The sequence below is a fragment of the Macaca nemestrina genome, chromosome 5 (genome assembly GCF_043159975.1).
Source record: "Macaca nemestrina isolate mMacNem1 chromosome 5, mMacNem.hap1, whole genome shotgun sequence".
NCBI lineage: Eukaryota > Metazoa > Chordata > Mammalia > Primates > Cercopithecidae > Macaca > Macaca nemestrina.
Genome location: NC_092129.1, coordinates 85,856,562 through 85,875,168, shown reverse-complemented (window position 1 = coordinate 85,875,168; position 18,607 = coordinate 85,856,562). Strand labels below are relative to the sequence as shown.

At 42.0% G+C, this 18,607-nt stretch overlaps 1 protein-coding gene across 1 annotated transcript in view; it reads right to left on the bottom strand.

The window, feature by feature from the left end:
- The window catches only part of LOC105499064 (SIM bHLH transcription factor 1), an 81,298-nt gene that overhangs the window by 50,780 nt on the left and 11,911 nt on the right, over window positions 1-18,607 (bottom strand). The window contains exons 4-9 of the mRNA XM_011771480.3: window positions 15,782-15,871; window positions 15,104-15,212; window positions 14,876-14,961; window positions 13,669-13,868; window positions 13,335-13,441; window positions 12,476-12,623 (exon numbers count right to left, since the gene is read on the bottom strand). Coding sequence (XP_011769782.2) covers window positions 12,476-12,623; window positions 13,335-13,441; window positions 13,669-13,868; window positions 14,876-14,961; window positions 15,104-15,212; window positions 15,782-15,871 — 740 coding nt within the window. The remainder of the gene's footprint in view (window positions 1-12,475; window positions 12,624-13,334; window positions 13,442-13,668; window positions 13,869-14,875; window positions 14,962-15,103; window positions 15,213-15,781; window positions 15,872-18,607) is intronic.

The following is an 18,607-nucleotide window of genomic DNA, read 5'->3' as shown; positions in this document are numbered from 1 at the left end:
ACTGTTGATGCTAACATTAGTGAAGAAGAGATGGGCTCAAGATATTGACTGGCAATTGAGTAGGTTCCAAATATACCCAAACTCTGAAGAAACCGAGTCACCTTGTGGAGACCCCATATTTAAAAAGGGGGTAAACTATCCATAGACCATGCAAAATATTGGCAAAATATCATAAATGACTATGTAAATATTAGGTGGAATCATATAAAATTGCCAATATTGAACTGTTTTAATGTATAGAAGTGACAATTTCATATGGTTCACCCTAAAACAGCATTATCCACTTAAAGAAAACATGCCAAAGAGGAAATCAGGTGGATGCTGGAGTCCAGGCCCTGGGTTGGTATGCTCGCTGGACCACTCACTAGCTATATTGCATTGGCTGAGTCACTTTACCTCTCTGACCTCTCACACAAAGCAGCCACCCTTCAAATGTGAGTCTGTCTTACTCCTCAGCCTTCCTAAGCATGTAATGAACAAAACAACATGCCACCCTTCTTTCAGCTTAGAGCTAACAACCACCTCGCAGTCTCTCCCAGACAGAGCAGCAATGCCTGAGAATTACCTCTTATAAAAGAAAAAAGAAGCAAAAAAATTGCAAACATCTAAAAAAAATTGACAATGTATTTCAAATGTAATAAATCTGCAAAGACTATTTTGAATCTAGAATAATTCTTTAATTGAAAAACTCACTGAGATTCATAATCCTATCAGAACTCAACCCCCAAAATTTTGAAAAATCCCATTTAGAGCAGGACAAAACATCATTCCAACAGGACAAAAATCAACACAACTGCTCTCTCTCCCTGAGGCAATGAGATACACAGGGCCCACCCTGGGCAACGTCCTTGAGAGAGTTAAAGTTGAACTCCTTAATCTGTAGACAGTTACTTGGCTGCCAGTCATGAACTCCCTTACCATACACATCACACACACACACACACACACACACACACACACACACACCCCTTCCAAGGTGTCCAACTCCTCCCACTGTCTCTCCTCCCTTCCTACTATCTAGCCAGAAAGCAGTCTGACTACACCTGTGAGCTCTTTCCTCAGGAGTGACCCAAACAGTGCCAAGATGCTTTGGGCTGTCTTCCTTCTAATTGTGGATGGACACACACTTTCCTCCATAAATGCATCTCAGTTACCAGCAAGCCCACAGGGAAATCAGGCTAGGATACAGCTTGGACATATACTTATTTCTTTTTCCTGCAGACACTGCCTTACTCATTTTGATGTCCTCTGAACTGTGCACAGTGCTTGATATATAATAGGTGTTCAATAAGCCTTTTATGAATGCTTAAAGGCCACTAGTTCTAACCAGTTGAAGGAGGATCTTTCCAGATGCATCAACATAATTGCTGATTTCTTGTTCTTGGGCCACTCTCTGCCTTCCTAAGACTCATGCTTTCCCTCCTTCAGTTCAAAGACTCACACACATTTATTTTGTGTTCATTGGCAGGACAAAAATTACTTTATTCAGTTTCACTAAAATAACCACTGTAATAATGGCTGGGCGCGGTGGCTCAAGCCTGTAATCCCAGCACTTTGGGAGGCCGAGGCGGGCGGATCACAAGGTCAGGAGATCGAGACCACAGTGAAACCCCGTCTCTACTAAAAATACAACAAATTAGCCGGGCGCGGTGGCGGGCGCCTGTAGTCCCAGCTACTCAGGAGGCTGAGGCAGGAGAATGGCGGGAACCCGGGAGGCGGAGCTTGCAGTGAGCCGAGATCGCGCCACTGCACTCCAGCCTGGACAACAGCGTGAGACTCCGTCTCAAAAAAAAAAAATAATAATAATAATAATTCACATGTACTCAGTGTTACGGTGTCGGGCACAGAGCCACCAACCTTACACATAATCTCATTAAATGTTCCAATTGACTCTATGAGGTAGAACCTATTACTACCTGCATCTTACAGGTTTTTGTTGTCGTCGTCGTTTGTTTTTTGTTTTTTTGTGACAGCATCTTGCTCTGTCACCAGGCTGGAGTGCAGTGGTGCGATCTTGGCTCACTGCAAACTCTGCCTCCCAGGTTCAAGCTATTCCCCTGCCTCAGTCTCCCGAGTAGCTGGGACTACAGGCCCTTACCACCATGCCTGGTTAATTTTTTGTGTTTTTGTAGAGATGGGGTTTCACCATGTTGGCCAGGATGGTCTCGATCTCCTGACTTCATGATCCACCCACCTCAGCCTCCCAAAATGCTGGGATTACAGGCATGAGCTACCACGCCTGGCCCATTTTGCAGATTTTTTAAAAATAGAGAGATAGCGTAGTTAAGCAATTTGTTCATAGTCATTGGGCTAATGAATGGCAGTGCTAGGGGACAGACAATAGACCCTAGATTCTAGAGCCCAACCTCTTAACTAATATGCCATGTCATAGGATAAAATATTATGATACCTCATTTGATAACATATTTTTCAAATAACTTGTAATGCATTGCTATGTTTTTCAGAGTCTGAAACATCCAACTAAGAAGCCTAAGGTTTAGTCTGCATCATATTCTAATAACAACAGGATGATACTATCAAATGAGACCCTCCGACCCTGCAAATCTGGAACAAGCTGTATAAGGACTTTGCACCTCCCTTTTCTCCAATCTGCTGGTGTTTGTCATCCTAATATATACCTCATATTTTCTTTCTGAAAATAATTTTTGAAATATACCCACCATATACTCGGTAGCACAGTGTATTCATTTCAATAAGATTTGCATTCAGAATATTAATATCCCTAAAAAAATTTTAAATGGTGTTGTAGTCTAGAAGCTAAAAAAAAACCGTATTCATTACTAAAGCTGAGTAAACATTTTAATCATATATCAGTACCAGTTTGGGAATGGCAAGAGACTGTACCTCCCTGGCACAAAGAAACTCCTCCATAAATGCTGACGTTTCTCCCTCTGCATGGAAATCTCTGCTCCCTTTAGAGTATCAATGACAACAGTGAAAAACAGAGTGAGCCTGACCAAACTGCAGAAATCACCACATACAAAGAGCACAAAGCTTGGAGGTTTGTTTGTTGTGGGACTGGGGAAGGGAGAGAAAATAAACACCTAAATTTGTGGGTTTGAGGATATAAAAAAAATAGTTTCCAGTCCTGATGAAACGCTCAGTTCTGGATCCCTGTCTCTCACCTTGTACAAAATTCAACTCAAGATGGATCAAATACTTAAATCTAAGACATGAAATCATAAATTCTAGAAGATAACTTTGGAAAAACTCTTCTGAACATGGATTTAGGCAAAGAATTCATGGCTATGACCCCAAAAGCAAATGCAACAAAAATGAAAATAAATAAATGGGACCTGATTAAACTAAAAAGCTTCTGCACTGCAAAAGAAACAATCAGCAGAATAAACAGACAACCCACAGATTGGAAGAAAATACTTGCAAACTATGCATATGACAAAGAACGAGTATGCAAAATCTACAAGGATCATCAACAAATCAACAAGAAAAAAACAAATAATACCATCAAAAGTAGGCAAAGGACATAAATAGACATTTCGCAAAAGAAGATATACAAACAGCCAACAAACATATGAAGAAATGCTCGACATTACTGATCATCAGGGAAATGCAAACTAAAACCCCAATGAGATACCACCTTACACCTGCAAGAATGGCCATAATTTAAAACTCAAAAAGCAATAGATATTGGCATAAATGTGGTAAAAAGGGAACACTTTCACACTACTGGTAGAAGTGTAAATTAGTATAACCACTATGGAAAACAGTATGGGAATTCCTTAAGGAACTAACAGTAGAACTACCATTTGATCCAGCAATCCCACTACTGGGTATCTACCCAAAGGAAAAGAAGGCATTTTATGAAAAAGAAACATGCACATGCACATTTATAGCAGCCCAATTTGCAATTGCAAAGGTATGGAACTAATCTAAGTGCCCATCAACCAATGAGTGGATAAAGAAAATGTGGTATATATACACCATGGAATACCACTTAGTCATAAAGAGGAACGAAATAATGTCTTTTGCAGCAACGTGGTTGGAGCTGGAGGCCACTGTTCTAAGTGAAGTAACTCAGAAATGGAAAACCAAAGGTCATATGTTCTCACTTACAGGTAGGAGCTAAGCTATGAAGATGCAAAGGCATAAGAATGGTATAATGGACTTTGGGGCTTCCAGAGGAAAGGTTGTGTGGGGTGAGGAATAAAAGACTACATACATATTGGCTGCAGTATACCCTGCTTGGGTGACAGATGCACTAAAATTTCCTAAATCACCACTAAGGAATTTATTCATGTAACCAAAAACCACTTGTACCCCCAAAACTATTGAAATTTAAAAAAAGAAACATGCTCAGTTTCAGCAATGCAGTTCAAGGTAAAGAATGTAAAGAAAGAGAGAAAACCCAGCTTAGACAAGAGCACTGAGACCGTCACCATTTGAATCTAATTTGAAGAGTGATACTAACGACATTACAAGGAGTACTTACTGGAAAAGAACAACATGACAAATATATTTATGTCACTGACCCGTCTCAAAACACCCTACTTCTGCTTCCAACCCTTAAAATTCCATCCTTTCCCTGATAGCTCCACTGTCACTTTGAGCTCCTTTGTATTCTGTGTCCTTAGCAAATGGTGCAAGTATACTATAACATTGCAAACTGGGCTAATCTGACTTCTCAAAGATTTCAATGAAACCCTTCTATTTCGCCAACTAAATTGTCAACTGCTTGAGAAATGCTAAGATTCCTACTTCATGTAATCATGCAATTAATCATTGCAATCTGCTATACTCCGTGAAACACTGGTATACAGCCACACTCAGTCCGTGTAGAACAATGAGGAATATACAAAAGGCTCCACTGAACACCATCAGAAATGTCAGTGTTTGGTGTTTTATGCACATTAAATTATAACTACTAGCATTGGTAAAGTTGACAAAACACTGATTCCAACTAAATTACCCTAAATATTTGGTTAGTTTCTTATGATCTCTTTTTCCGCAAGAAACTAACCTATGTAAACACCTTCCACCCTCTCTAGCACAAAGAAGGTGCTCAGTAAATGCTGTGTTTTCTCCCTCCACATAGAAATCTCTACTCCCCTTAGAGTATCAAGACTACAGTGAAAAACACGGTGAGCCTAACCAAACTGCAGAAATCACCACACACAAACAGCACAAAACTTGGAGGTTTGTGTGTTGAGGGACTCGGGAGGGAAGAGAAAATAAACACCTAAATCTTTGGATTTGAGGATATAGAAAGTCAAGTTAAGGAGGAAACTAGTAATTCTCTTTCAAAGTATTTTAGTTGACATTACATAATTGGCAAGAGCTAATAAAAACAGCTAAGAAATTCTGAGCACCTGCTTTCTGTCAGATACTGTGCTATATTCTCTCTATATATTATCTCATTTAATCCTCCACAAATTCCCAAAAGGTAGGTACAAATGTCCCCATTTCACATATGGGGCAACAGAGGGTCAAAGGGGTAGAGTAATATGCTCAAGGCCTCACAGCTACTATGTAGCCGAGTCTTCATTCTAACCCAGGCCCATCTGGCACTAAAGCCCACGCCTTTGTTTCACAGATAGCTTGGAAAATGATACTGTGGGTGTTTGTAAAAACAAAATCACAATCCTACTGCAATACCACTTTCTGGAGATGGCCCAGGCTCAGCCAGACCCCAGAATATTGTCAATGCCCTGCAAAGTAACTTCTTTCAGTTCCATGATCACCAAGGAGGAGCCCTCTTCCCCGCCAGCTCCCTGTCCTTGGAATGCCAGAGGCAGGAGAAAGGGAGATGGGGTTGGAGAGTTTACTCCCTCAGGCAAGCCAGAACGTTAAATTCCTCTATTGACAGGCACTCAGGAATTCCAAGTTTCATCTAAACTCCAACCAATCCTTTTTTTGCATGAAGGTTTAATTATAGACACTAGCATTTCAACTCCAGTGAATTTTCTATGATCACCTGCTCATCTAGAAAGACATCGTAGGCCAAGAACCGAGAAGGAAGTATTGGTTAAGGTGAAAGCAGTAGCAACCTTTTACTAAATTATGAAGATATGTATAATCCACCCCACTCCCCACCACACACACATCTTGTATCAAACATAAAAGTGTTTCCCATGTGAGTAGACTAAGTCAGGAGACAAAAACATGTTTTTCTGGAGTTCAAGTAAAGCCTCCCTTGAATTTCTCCATCCATTCACAATCACATGTGTGGGTCCCTGCCTTCAAATAAGGCAGTGATCCATGTTTTTCTACAATGTGAGTCAAAGATCAAAACCCTTTTTTCCCAACAGCCAGACTAAGAGAAAGCCAGAGGAAAGTAGACAGCCTGGTCATTTAGTACACACCCAGTGGCCTCTACCCGGGAACTAAAGTGAAACTCCTGTGAATCAGTGCCCTTCAGGTCAGGGCAACAACAGAGGAAGAACTGGAGGCCAGAGAGGCCTGGGGAGGGAGAAGTAGTTGGGTAGTGGCAGTGCGAAGGGGCCAGAGGATGGCACAGCAGCCCGAAGAATACTGGGAAGTTCTCTATCCCAGGCCTCTGAATAGAACCCCCAGGGGGCATCCCCTGCTGCCATATATCCCGTCCATTCTCTCTCAAAGGCAGAAAAGGGCCAATTCCTTCCTCCCATCCCATCACCATGGGGATGTACACACACACACACCATGTAAGAAATACACCCCTGCCACAGCAGGCAATTTGCATCACATATGACTTGGTTTGCAAATCTACTGACATTTGGGTTAACTCTTTTGTTTAGTAAAAACATAAAATGTTAAATCTGGTCGCAGAAATAGAATAATTAGTAATAGCAATAATGTACTTGTGTAATCTAGAACCAAGCAATTCACTAAAACACTAAAATGTTTGCAGGCTACATTTTCTTCTTACAAAATGAAAATGCCCTTAGTGAAACTTATGGGGGAAAAATGAGACATTCTTAATTGAATGTCATTGAGAAGACAGAACAGCTAAATTTTAGCTAGGAAAATGTCAATATCTGCACACACTTGTGAAGCAACCACAAAGAGGCAGTTTCCTAATCTTCCATCGTGAATTCAGATCAAAGCCTATCTTGAAGTTTTGTGGGCTGAACGCTACAGGTCTCATTCATTCAAATCCATCTCTGTCTCTCAGACATCTTTCCTACAACCACCTTCCACTTCCACCCCTATACACAGAGAACAGCAGGATGCAGTAGGAGTGACACACCAGCTTTTAATTCTGGCTTCACTACTTACTCAGCATTACTGAGCCTCAGTTTCCACACCTAAAAATACGAAAAGCAATCTCTGACCCAACCACTGTGCAGAGCCATCAAAGAAGCAAGTCAGGTAACCAATGTGACAGCACGTTGAAACAGATATGCATTCAGTATTTGTTTAAAAAAATACAAAGTCTTTAAGTTCATAAAAGATGAATTCAAAACCAAATACAGATCCTTTTGATAAAATACTATAATAAGAAAAAAGTGTATGAAGAATAAGATTATTTAAGTGAATATTTAACTGGTATTATGTATTTCAAAAGACACTAAATCTCCTGGCTCTTCCTTTTAACTAAGTGTTTTGGTAGTTATAAAATTAGTATTAATACAAATATGTCTTCAATTTGTTTTTATAATCATTAAGTTACATGAAAGATCATCTAAAAAGAAAATTGTGACTCTGATGTTCAATATTAACTTAGTAAAGATTAAACACAATTAAGGATCAAATCTAATTTATGGATATACGTTAGTGCATGATTATTATTTTGGAAGATCAAAAGATTAAGTCTATACAAACGCTCCAGAGAGTAAATTATTTTATATTTTCTGTAGCTTGCTAAGTGAAAAGAAAATTTTATATTGTTTGTATTTATATTATTTGTAATATAAAAGTGATTTTGCTAACCAGGAAAATAAATAACTGTATATGTTAACTATATATGTTATTGGTCAAGTTGTTTTAAAGCATTCTCTAAAAACTGCTATAATAATAATAATGCATCGCTGGTCTTTAAATAAGTAATTTTTTAAAATTTGAAAACCCAAATTAACTCAACACCAATAATGTACTTAAAAGAGGAAAGCAATATGAACATATTTTAATGTTTGCTACTTTATGACAAGGATATGTCAGGTTTTATACTTACAGAATATGTTAACATTTAAAATCCTTTTTAATTCTAAGAACTACAGTGGTTCTCATAATGGTAACTTGTTGTGGTTAACATGGTATGCAAACAACAACAAAAAGTATGGGATCTACAGTAATTATAATATAGAGACTCTTTTTATTTTCATTGACATGAAGGAAGTACTGTACATCACCTTTGGTATTTGGCCTAACTTTTCTATGAATTCAAAAGGGGTATTTAGTAGACAGCAAATGTTAAATACACTACCAATATAAATTGTCTCTATTTGTTTTGCTTTTAGTAACACAGAAATAGAAATTTTAACACAGAAGACTACTTCCTTATATATGTTCAGTGAATCACTCTAAAACACCACGTGAGATTTTCTAGGAAAGCAATGTTCCATCCTAAACGTAGAAAATAAATAAGCAGAGAAGCCGTCTTTGCTAAGAAAACGAAGTTGAGATGTTAAATCTGTCTGATTTCAAAATTTCCAAATTTCTCACTAAATCTATTCTCTCTCTTTTACTTTCCAGACATAATATCAGAATTGTATTAGCTTGCAAGTCTTATTAGAAAGCTAGTTTAAAATACAGTGTCATTTAGAACCTTCTATCCTACGAAAGTCTCCTCACAAAATATTACCTATCAATCAGCCTAATTGAGATCATACACCAATGAGTACTTGATGAACATTAGTGGCAGATTGTTTTTAATGGCACCGGTAAACTAGCTCTCAACTATGTTTTTGCAAGCTCTACACACAATAATTTTTAACACTTTAAATGTGTCATCATAAACGGTACAGTGGCTATGTTGGAAAATGCTATTCAAGGATGAAGCACCATGATATCTGTAGCTTACTTTGAAGTGATTTAGTAGGGAAAAAAATACACATTAAAAATAAGCACACATATGGGTAGAGTGAGATGTAAAGCAAATATAGGAAAATAACAGTTGTTGGATGTAGATGATGTGAATATGGATATTCATTTACTTCTCTTTCAACTTTTATATTTGCAAAGTTTATGTTTTAAAATATTTTTAAATAGCAATTTTATACTCTATTGGGTTATCTTTAAAAGTGGCCGAATATTTCTTATTTTAAAAATATATGTAGTCTAAAAACATAAATAGAACCAAGACTGTTAATTTTCTTAGAAATTGTTTTTCATAGTTTATTAAGTGTTCTATATTTTCAATTTTCTTTACATTAAAAACTAAAGCTTTCCATCTGAGCTGGCTATGAATAATTAATAATAGTAATTAAACTCAAGAAAACATGAACTCAAGAAGACTCACATAGGTCTTTACACAGTATACTGCATATATTCTGGACTTTGCCCGACATCCTTGTTACTAGACACTAATTCCATTCACCTACCCTCTTGAAAATAACCAGAGAGTAAGGCTTGTCATACTTAACACTTATTTCAAAGCCTGAGGATACTCATAACTTATAAGAAAAATCTTTTTTAAATGTGTAAAGTAAAGCTAACAGGGTATGTGTGTCTTACAGAAAATCATGAACTGATTAGTTTTGTTTTGTTTTGTTTTGGAGCGAGGGTTTAATGAAGAGCTATAGAAGCTTCACTGAACCTCAGAGACCCAGAAAAACTAAGGGAATTTTCAGAATTTAATCACAGTATCTTCTCGCTCACCTCTCCAGATTTTCAGAACATACAGTGGGCATACAAAAGTCAGTAAAAAGCACCAAGGCATGTACCACCTGCCTCTAAAATCATCAGTTTTCCTATATGCCCTGTTGCAACCACTTATTAAAACAAGGTTACTAAATAAGTCTAATCATTGTTGCTTTTGTTAGATAATAACTTATTTTTCTAGGCATATTTTAACTTCAGCAATAAATCAGGAAATTAGAAAATTAATGAGCTTACGAATGTTGCCTCTACCAAAACATCACAACCTCATTTGACCAAGGCTTATTTAAAATCTCTACTTTCATAACATGAAAATCCCTTTAAAATATATGCTATTAAAACATTTAAATTTGGAAAACATCTGGCATGTCAAACTATTTGGGAGCTTGTGGTTTTAAGTACTTTGTTTGAGGTGGTGTATTTAGAAAGAATTCACTTGTCATTCTCAGGCTTCATAGGGAAGTAGCCCTAAAAAACAAATGTATGTGGTAGTTCACTACAACCATGGAGAATCAATAGCCATCTATTTAATTTGCTAAGACAATGTAAATTAGTAACTTCCAGCCAGATGTGTGATATGCACATCAAACAAACTGCAACCTGTTCATTATGAAAATCCTGTCAACATACACAGAGCCACTTGATGACATTTCATCTAAAGCAATTTCCACATTTGCAGCTATAAAAATTGTCCTAAGAATTTTCATACAAGAAACTGAAGCTGAGACTCATAAAAGGGTAATCAATTTCAGCTTTTCATATTGTGTGCTGTGTATATATGCTTCTGTGTGTTTATTTCCATTTTCATTCAGAGGTATAAAATGTTTTAATGTGCACCATGCTCTTTTTCCTTCTATTAATCATTTATTTATCCTCATTACATCTTTTTAAATTTGATGTAAAGTTGATCCTCTAATTCTACAGTTCTGAAGGAGTATGTAAAGTCAGGAATGACACAATCAACAGAAGAAAAAATGTACACTTATCTACTGGAAAACAAAACAGAATATTTCAAAATGACTCCAAACATAAATTAAGTTTACCCATTGGGAGGTCTAACTTGCATTTGGGTCATTTATATGGGTCTGTGTGACTATATACCCTGCTGTTTGATAGAAAATGATTACTAACCACAGGCACCCACCAGAGAACAGAGTGTATGTGTAACGCTTGTGGTGTCTCAGACATACAAAGTACCTTCTTAAAGAATGTCCGTTTCCTTTCCATAGTAAGCAGACATAATTTTTCACCCTTTAATACTACTGCTTCACAGAGTGGCCTATTTTATGAATTATGCTTTGCCATTCTCTCTTGCATTTATTTTAATAATATGAACAACTGTATTCAAAAAATTGATGGTTTTGTTTCATGAAACCCAAAATATTGGTAAATTTTCTGTTTTGTATTAAAATATACAGCCTTCTTGATATTACAAGAATTATATAATATTAACACTGTTTACTAAGATGAAAAAAAGTAAAAGATTATTCTTAATTGTCAGCTACTATTCTTGAATGTTGAATCCTCATCTAAGCCAAATTCATTTTCTAAGTCTATTGAATTAAACTTTCTTATTAAACAAGACACAGAATAAATAGTCTTACTGCCAAGCATAATATTTCCAACTACTACATTTTTAATTTGGCAATTTAAAACAACGTGAAATGAATCTAGTCCTCATCACTTATAGTATAGTCTGATTCCAAATAGCACCCCTTCACCAACTTCCTAATGTCTAAATAGCATTCTACTAAGTGCCTGGTGTGTCAACACTTCCAACTTCCAAAGTAAACAACCTATGAGATTCCCTAAAATCACAAGAATTTCAACCTCTACCAAAAAAAAGGTGGGGGGAGCGCAACTGCACACACAAAAGAGTTCTTCATAAAGGCTTCAACCCTAAGCAAGTGGACTTTCACAAACATTATACAGAACGTGCTTTCTTCACCAGCCACACACCAGGCCACGTGATCAACCTGCAGGGCCACACTGGTAATCAGAAACGATTATTGTTTCTAGCAAGAATAAGGCTGAAAAGTAGGCCTCTGCAGCCTCACTGTCAGTCGCACCCGCAGGTGGCACCCAGAGCTCCGCTCCTCACTCAGTGAAGCAATTACACCCCGCGCGGGGCCTGGGCACCGGCCAAGACTTGCAGCGTTCGCTGGGGTCCCTTAGCTTTCTGCGAGTTAAAGTCAGATCCTCCTGGTCACTTAAGCCCCCTTTGTGGTTCAGGGGGAAAACCACTCTCTCAGAACTCTTAACTTTGATTGGAGACTCTGGTTAAAATTAAGAACTTCAAATCCCAGATTTGAAAAAATGAAACAGATGTCCTGTTTAACGATAAATGCCTCCGTACGTCGGATCCTTTCCTCTCTCTCTCTTTTTCTTTCTGCCGCATTAAGTTTTATTTAATGCAGAGTTCGCTTAAAAGGTTAAGAGAGAAAAAGAAAGAGAAGAAAGCAAATATGGACTGTGATGGAAAAACTCCTAAATCTTTCTCTAGAATATAACGAAGAAAGCCTCTTCAAAAAGATGAAAGTGTTCGACCTGCCTCCTCTTGGCGCAGCCAGCACTCGAGGGTCAAAACGGCATTCCCAGTGGCCCGAGCCTTGTCTAACCCGGCTGCGCTGCCACCCCGCACTCTCGCAGAGAGCAGGGTCGCCTGGAGTGGGTGAAGGGGTCTCAGTCTTGCACTCACGTGAGGACATAGTTGACGCTGACGATACAGTGTGGCCTGGAGGAGCGGCTGTTGTGCACGATGGTCGCGTAGCTCTGCACCCATACCCATCCTCCGTGTTTCGCCAGGAACCTGTAGTACTTGGTGGTCACCTGTCCCTTCACCAGCACTGACGGAGAGACAGGAGGCAGATGGTGGTGAACTAGCCTGCTCGGGACTAGTCCCAAATGCAATCCCTGGTGGTGAGAATTGAGGGCCCCCTGTGGGTCCTAATAACCTCACCAGGCAGGAAAGGGAGAGGACAGGCAAATTCCCAAAAGAATTGATTGTCTTGTTATATTGCATCGAGCCCTCCGGTCACCCTTATAGGGATGATACCGGGGTGGTCAGATGTCTTCACCGTTAGCAAAGAGGGGAACACTTATAGCTGGGGGTTTCCTCCAGATTTGCTTTTCTAACTATGGAAGTAAAGCTCTGGGCAGCTAAACTCTGGCGCTCACGTTCCCTGCCCGGGAGATTACGCTCAAAGCAAAGCTGTATCAAAAGCCAGGCGAGTCAACGCAAGTGAGTTCCAGCCTTGGTTTTTGTTCATCTTTAGTGTGGTTCGCAGATGGGAAAAAAATACCAATAGGAGAATAATATACCTTCGCGGGGGCCGGGGGACGGATTTCTCCCAGAAATGCTTCTTCCGCCTGTATTAGCGGCCCGCGGATGTTAGAGAATTAGGTGGGCCCAGTGTTAGAGCAGCCCCTCAGGAGGCCTCACACACCACCACCAACCTCCCTGGGCTCCCACCTGTCCCCTTAAATCGTGGCTCCCCCACCCCCTAACCAGGGGAAGCGCCAAGTTTGCCTGGGTACGGGGCAGGGTGGCGCCTTACGCAAATGGTGCGCGCAGCGCAGGTGGAAGGTGTCGCAGCCGTGCACATGGTGGTACAGGGTCTTCTCAATCAGGTCCTGAGGTTCGTACCCCGTCAGCTCCGCCACCCTGAGGAGAGCAATCCCTGCAGGATGAGTGCAGGTGGGGGTGCAGGGATACCCCTCAAAACACACCCTCGACAGCCCTCTGAGACCTAGCTGTCCGCCCTCACTTTCCAGGGACGGTTCAGTCGCCTCATCTGCAAAATGGGCTCATAGGATAAACGGAAAGCTTTCAGTCACTAAGCAGGGCCGCCCTCAGGCTAAGGGAAGCCCTTTCCGGCCCTGCCCACCCACCTGGAGTCCAGAAAGATGAGCTTCATGTCCAGGCTGGCGCGAAACATAAACATATTGCTGTGTAGCTTGATCTCCGTGACGGCGCTGGGAGGCAGCGAGTGGCCCACGGCCACGAGGCCCACGTTTTGGTAGCAGCCATCGAAGGGGGACATGTCCAGGCTGTACTGGCGGATCTTCAAGTAGCCGCTGCAGTGGATGACCTGAGGCAGAGGGAGAGGGAAGGAGACTCAGCCACAGTGAGGAAGAGCCCCCAAAAGGTGGAGAAGGGGCTGAAACATGTTGAAACTCGACTCAGCCATAAACGCTGTGCTGACCACGCCCATGCACTAAGGAATCCAGTTATTGGTGCTCTAAGATGTCTTAAGAAAGTGACTGCACAGCCACACTGAACTCACCTGGGAGCTCATAAAAAATGTAGAGGCCTGGCCCCACCAACCCTAACGCATCCGAATAGCGAAGTAGGGCCCTGACACCTGCTAATGACGTTCAACGACATTCAAAGTGAGACCCATAGCTGCGAACTAAAGCTCTGGTTTCTAACCTCTTATGTAACGCTACGCATAAACTCTTAGGGATCCACCAAAGTTACCCGCCCCTTCAGAGGCCTTACGAACCCTTAAGGCCCATCTCTACGGGTCACAAGTTCATAGCCACCGCGGCCATCCAATATGGGCACCCAGTTAGACTTTGTCTTTAAGCATAGTCCCCAGGGCCGGGCGCAGTGGCTCAAGCCTGTAATCCCAGCACTTTGGGAGGCCGAGACGGGCGGATCACAAGGTCAGGAGATCGAGACCAGCCTGGCTAATACGGTGAAACCCCGTCTCTACTAAAAAAAAAAAAATACAAAAAACTAGCCGGGTGAGGTGGCGGGCGCCTGTAGTCCCAGCTACTCGGGAGGCTGAGGCAGGAGAATGGCGTAGACCCGGGAGGCGGAGCTTGCAGTGAGCTGAGATGCGGCCACTGCACTCCAGCCTGGGGGACAGAGCGAGACTCTGTCTCAAAAAAAAAAAAAAAAAAAAAAAGCATAGTCCCCAGGTGTTCACAAAGTTCTGTGGCCCTCGTGGAGAGTCCTGGCCTGCGGCTCCTCGACGCAAGCTGGGGGCGCCCTCGCGGGTAGTCCTATGGGTGGGGACATTCCTCCCACCCGCACGCGCCTCGCTTCTTGCCGCCTCTGACTCCACCCGGAGCGAATCTTCCAGCCACGCACCTTGTAGCCGCCACAGGTGAGGCCGGCGTTACGCTTGGCCAAGACGCACTTCATCCTCAGGAAGAAGGAGCGCTCGATCTCATACTCTGGGAGAGAGGAATGGAGGGAAGCTCAGGACGTGTGATACCGGCGGTGTGGGACAGCAAGCGTCTCTGCCACGACTAATTGGGGAAAAATCACAAGCGGACCGCGATGGGCCTGAGCGTCGCAGGCACATGTCTACCTTACCCTGCACGAAGTGAGAGTGGTAGGGCTGATGGGCGGTGAGCACCGCCGTCATCTCGTCGTGGTCTGCCGGGTGAATGTATTCATAAATGCTGTTTCCGGTGAGCTCTACCTGTAAAGAGGAGGATGTCGCCGCCCCCGTGGCGGTGGAATGCCCGGTGAAGGGACTGAAAGATTAGGCCAGGGGAGCTGCAGGACCATGAGGACAGCAGCCAGAATTCTGGATTCGGCCCTGAGTTCTAATGCCAGCTCTGCTTCTTGCTACCTATTGCAGCCTATCTAAGATTCAGCTTCCTTGTCTATATAATAATAAAAATAGCAGTAACAATGATGATGATAATAATAGCAGTAATAGTAGTAGTAGCAACAGCAGCAGCAGCAGCACCCTGGCAAAGTTCTGATAAAGATATCATGAAATAAGTATGTAACCTCCTCTCATGTTTTCTGGCTTACCACAGGGACTCAAAAAATTAGCCATTGTTTGGGCCTAGGGTGGAAGGTAAAGGAGAAGGGAAGTGGAGAAATGGAGAGACTCAGACCCATTTAAGAGTCTTCCTGCCAGCTGTGAGATGTGCAGCTCCAGGTTTAGAGAAGTACACCCAATCCCCAACCCACCCGCTACCCCTGCTTCCAGCTCTGGCTGTAAACACTGCAGGTGGGATATGTGAACCACTCACCTACCTGAGAAAGACCCAAGTGGACTGAGGCTGTCTCTGAGATGTACATGATCTTCCCATCTGGGGCTACCACGAAGATGAAGCCATCCAGGGTCTGGGGAGGCAGAAACAGAGAGAATAGAGAGCCCTCTGGGCCATCTGGAGAAATGGGAGCAGGAGGACAGAAGTTAGTGACTTTCAGCCCAAAGTGTAGAGAGATGGAGTAGAGCAGGTCTGGCAGGAAACAGGGCATAGAAAACTAGCCACATGAACCCTTTTTGTTCATTCTAAATTTGTAAACATCTGGGGCATGCAGCCCAATGGGAAAGATCCAGAGTAATTGGTGGACAAGGCTAATGCCCTGTAAGACTCAGGATCCACTGAAATGAACAAAGAAAATACATCCATAACACACACACACACTGTCTCTGTCTCTCTCTCTCTCTCTCTCTCTCTCTCACACACACACACACACACACACACAGTTCTGGGGCGGGGGGAATCACAGCCTACATATTCTATAATGAGTAATAGCAGGGTTTGGGAATAGTCGTGTAGTAGGCATTGGTGGGTCAATATGGAAGGGCTGGCAGTCTAAAGTTTGTAGGCAGAAGAAAGCTGGCCAGTGACTCTGGAAAGAGTCCAAGAGAGGCGGCGTTTAGGAGATGAGAGGTTTAACAAGGAGCAAGTCCATAGAGTAGTGCCATAGGGTGTATGTGTGTGTAAGTTTACACTGATACATCAAACTGACAGGCTCTCCATGAAGGAAAGTCTTAAGATTTTCATGGTCTCTATCTTTGTGAATAAGGCCTTAGTCCAGGCAGAGACAAGATGAGTCAGACCCTGCTCTCAAGGAGCAGGAAGTCCATCAGGGGCAACTGGCCTGAAGACAGATATAATGACGACACAGCTGAACAGACAATGCTGAATAGGCAGGCAGCCCAGAGCCTGAGTGACCAGAGGCCTGGGGGACAATCAGGCCTTAGAGGAGCTGATGTTTGAGCAGAACCTTGAACAGAAGCTTGGACTGGAGAAGAGAGAAAGAGCATTCTAGGCAGAAGGAATGAAGGGGCAAAGTCTGCTGGGTCTGGGGATAGGACCAACCTAGTGTATTCTGAGGTGATGAATTTGGTGAACCAGAGACGGCAAAGGAGCTACACCTGCAATAGATTTTGGAACTTGAAATGTCAACTTGAGAAACCCAGAGTTGCTCTGTAAGCACTAGAGGTCTAACAGAGGTTTCAAAGCAGAAGAATAGCATGCTTAGATGTGGCATTTGTTTAATTGTATTTTGTTTGGCAGAATGAAGACAGTGATCTGAAGAGGAAGCGGAGGGAAAGAGGAGATCAGAGAAGGCAGCTGCAGCAGAGATGGTCAAGCCTGAAATGGGGCAGTCAGAAGGGGAATATAGAAAGGCGAGAATCTAATTCAAAGATGTTTCTGGATATGGACTTCATTGGTGGCAGAGAGAGGTTTACTTCAAGGTTTCAGTGAAGGCACTAAGCAGAAGGTGGCATCAATAACCAAGATTTAGTGAGATTTTGTATGAGTAGAATTCTAGGGGAGGGAGATAATGCATCCTTGTTTTGGAGATGCTAAACTTCAAGTGTATGCAGATTTCCATTTAGATGTGTCCAGTTTGCAGTAGGAAACAAAAATCTGGAGTTCAGGAGGAGAATCTAGACTAGAGAAACCAGTTGTTTTCATGTGGAGAAAGGAGTTGAGAGGCTGGTGTTGGGTGAGATTACCTGGGTGGCCTTGAAGCTGTGACAGGAGAAATAGAGCTAAACCCTTGGGGAAATTACAGAATTTGCAGGCCAACCAGTGGCGGCGAAATCAAAAGGGAGCAGGGAGAAAGAGAGAGAAGAATCTGGGAAATAGTGCTATTTTAGAAACTGAGGAAAGGAGACAATGTTAAATAATCAGTATCACCTCCTTCAGGTCTTAGTCCGAATGTCACCTTCTCAGTGAGGCCCTCTACAACCATCTCTTATTTTAAAAGGCACTACTCTTTCTTCCTCTCCTCTTTATTTTTCTCCATGGCACCTATACCACTTGGTACACTACACAGTGTACCTATGTGGGCTTGTAAAACTGCTCTCCTTAGAATGTAAACTCCATGAGAGCAGGGCTTTCAGTCTGGCCTGCAACTGCCCCCCCTAAATTTGTGGAATGAGCGAGCTCTGTTAGGATAAGAGATGAGCATCTAATTCAAAATGTGGTGAAGCCAGTGAAGAGCATGATGGGTGGGAGAGATGTCAAACTGCAGGGATGTGGGAGTGAATGGGGGGGGCATTGAAATTGGGAATGTAAGTCAGTCCTGCCAGAAATGTGGGGTGAAGAAGAGGAAATAAATTGGCAAGAGCTAGAAAGTGTCAAGGACAGTTTGGATTTTGTTTTCTTGTTTATGTTTCTGAGGAAAATTAGTTGGGAATATGAAAATATTGGGGGAAGGACATAGAGAAATCTGATAGAAGATGTCTAAGAGTTAAGTGCCTTTCTAGATAAATTCAAAGGTGTGAAGGCCAGGTCAGTGAGAGAATGCTTGCCCAAGCCCTTTCTTTGTCCCACGAAACTAACATCTCCTTGGTGTCTTGGAAGGAGAAAGGTATAGGGTAGTGGTAGGAAAAGGAGCTCCTGTCAAGAGATGCTACCCATGCCAGCCCACAGGGAAAACTTGCTTAGTTTCCCCAAATGCGGCTTAGGTTCAAGGCCCCTGGGGGAAGTAGCTCCCAGTGGGCTTGAATAATAATAATGATGATGTTGCAGGGTTGGGACAAATGCAAAATCTAAAAATGCCACTGGGGTTTTACAATTTAAAATATTTGTTCTGTGACTTAAGTAGGCAAAG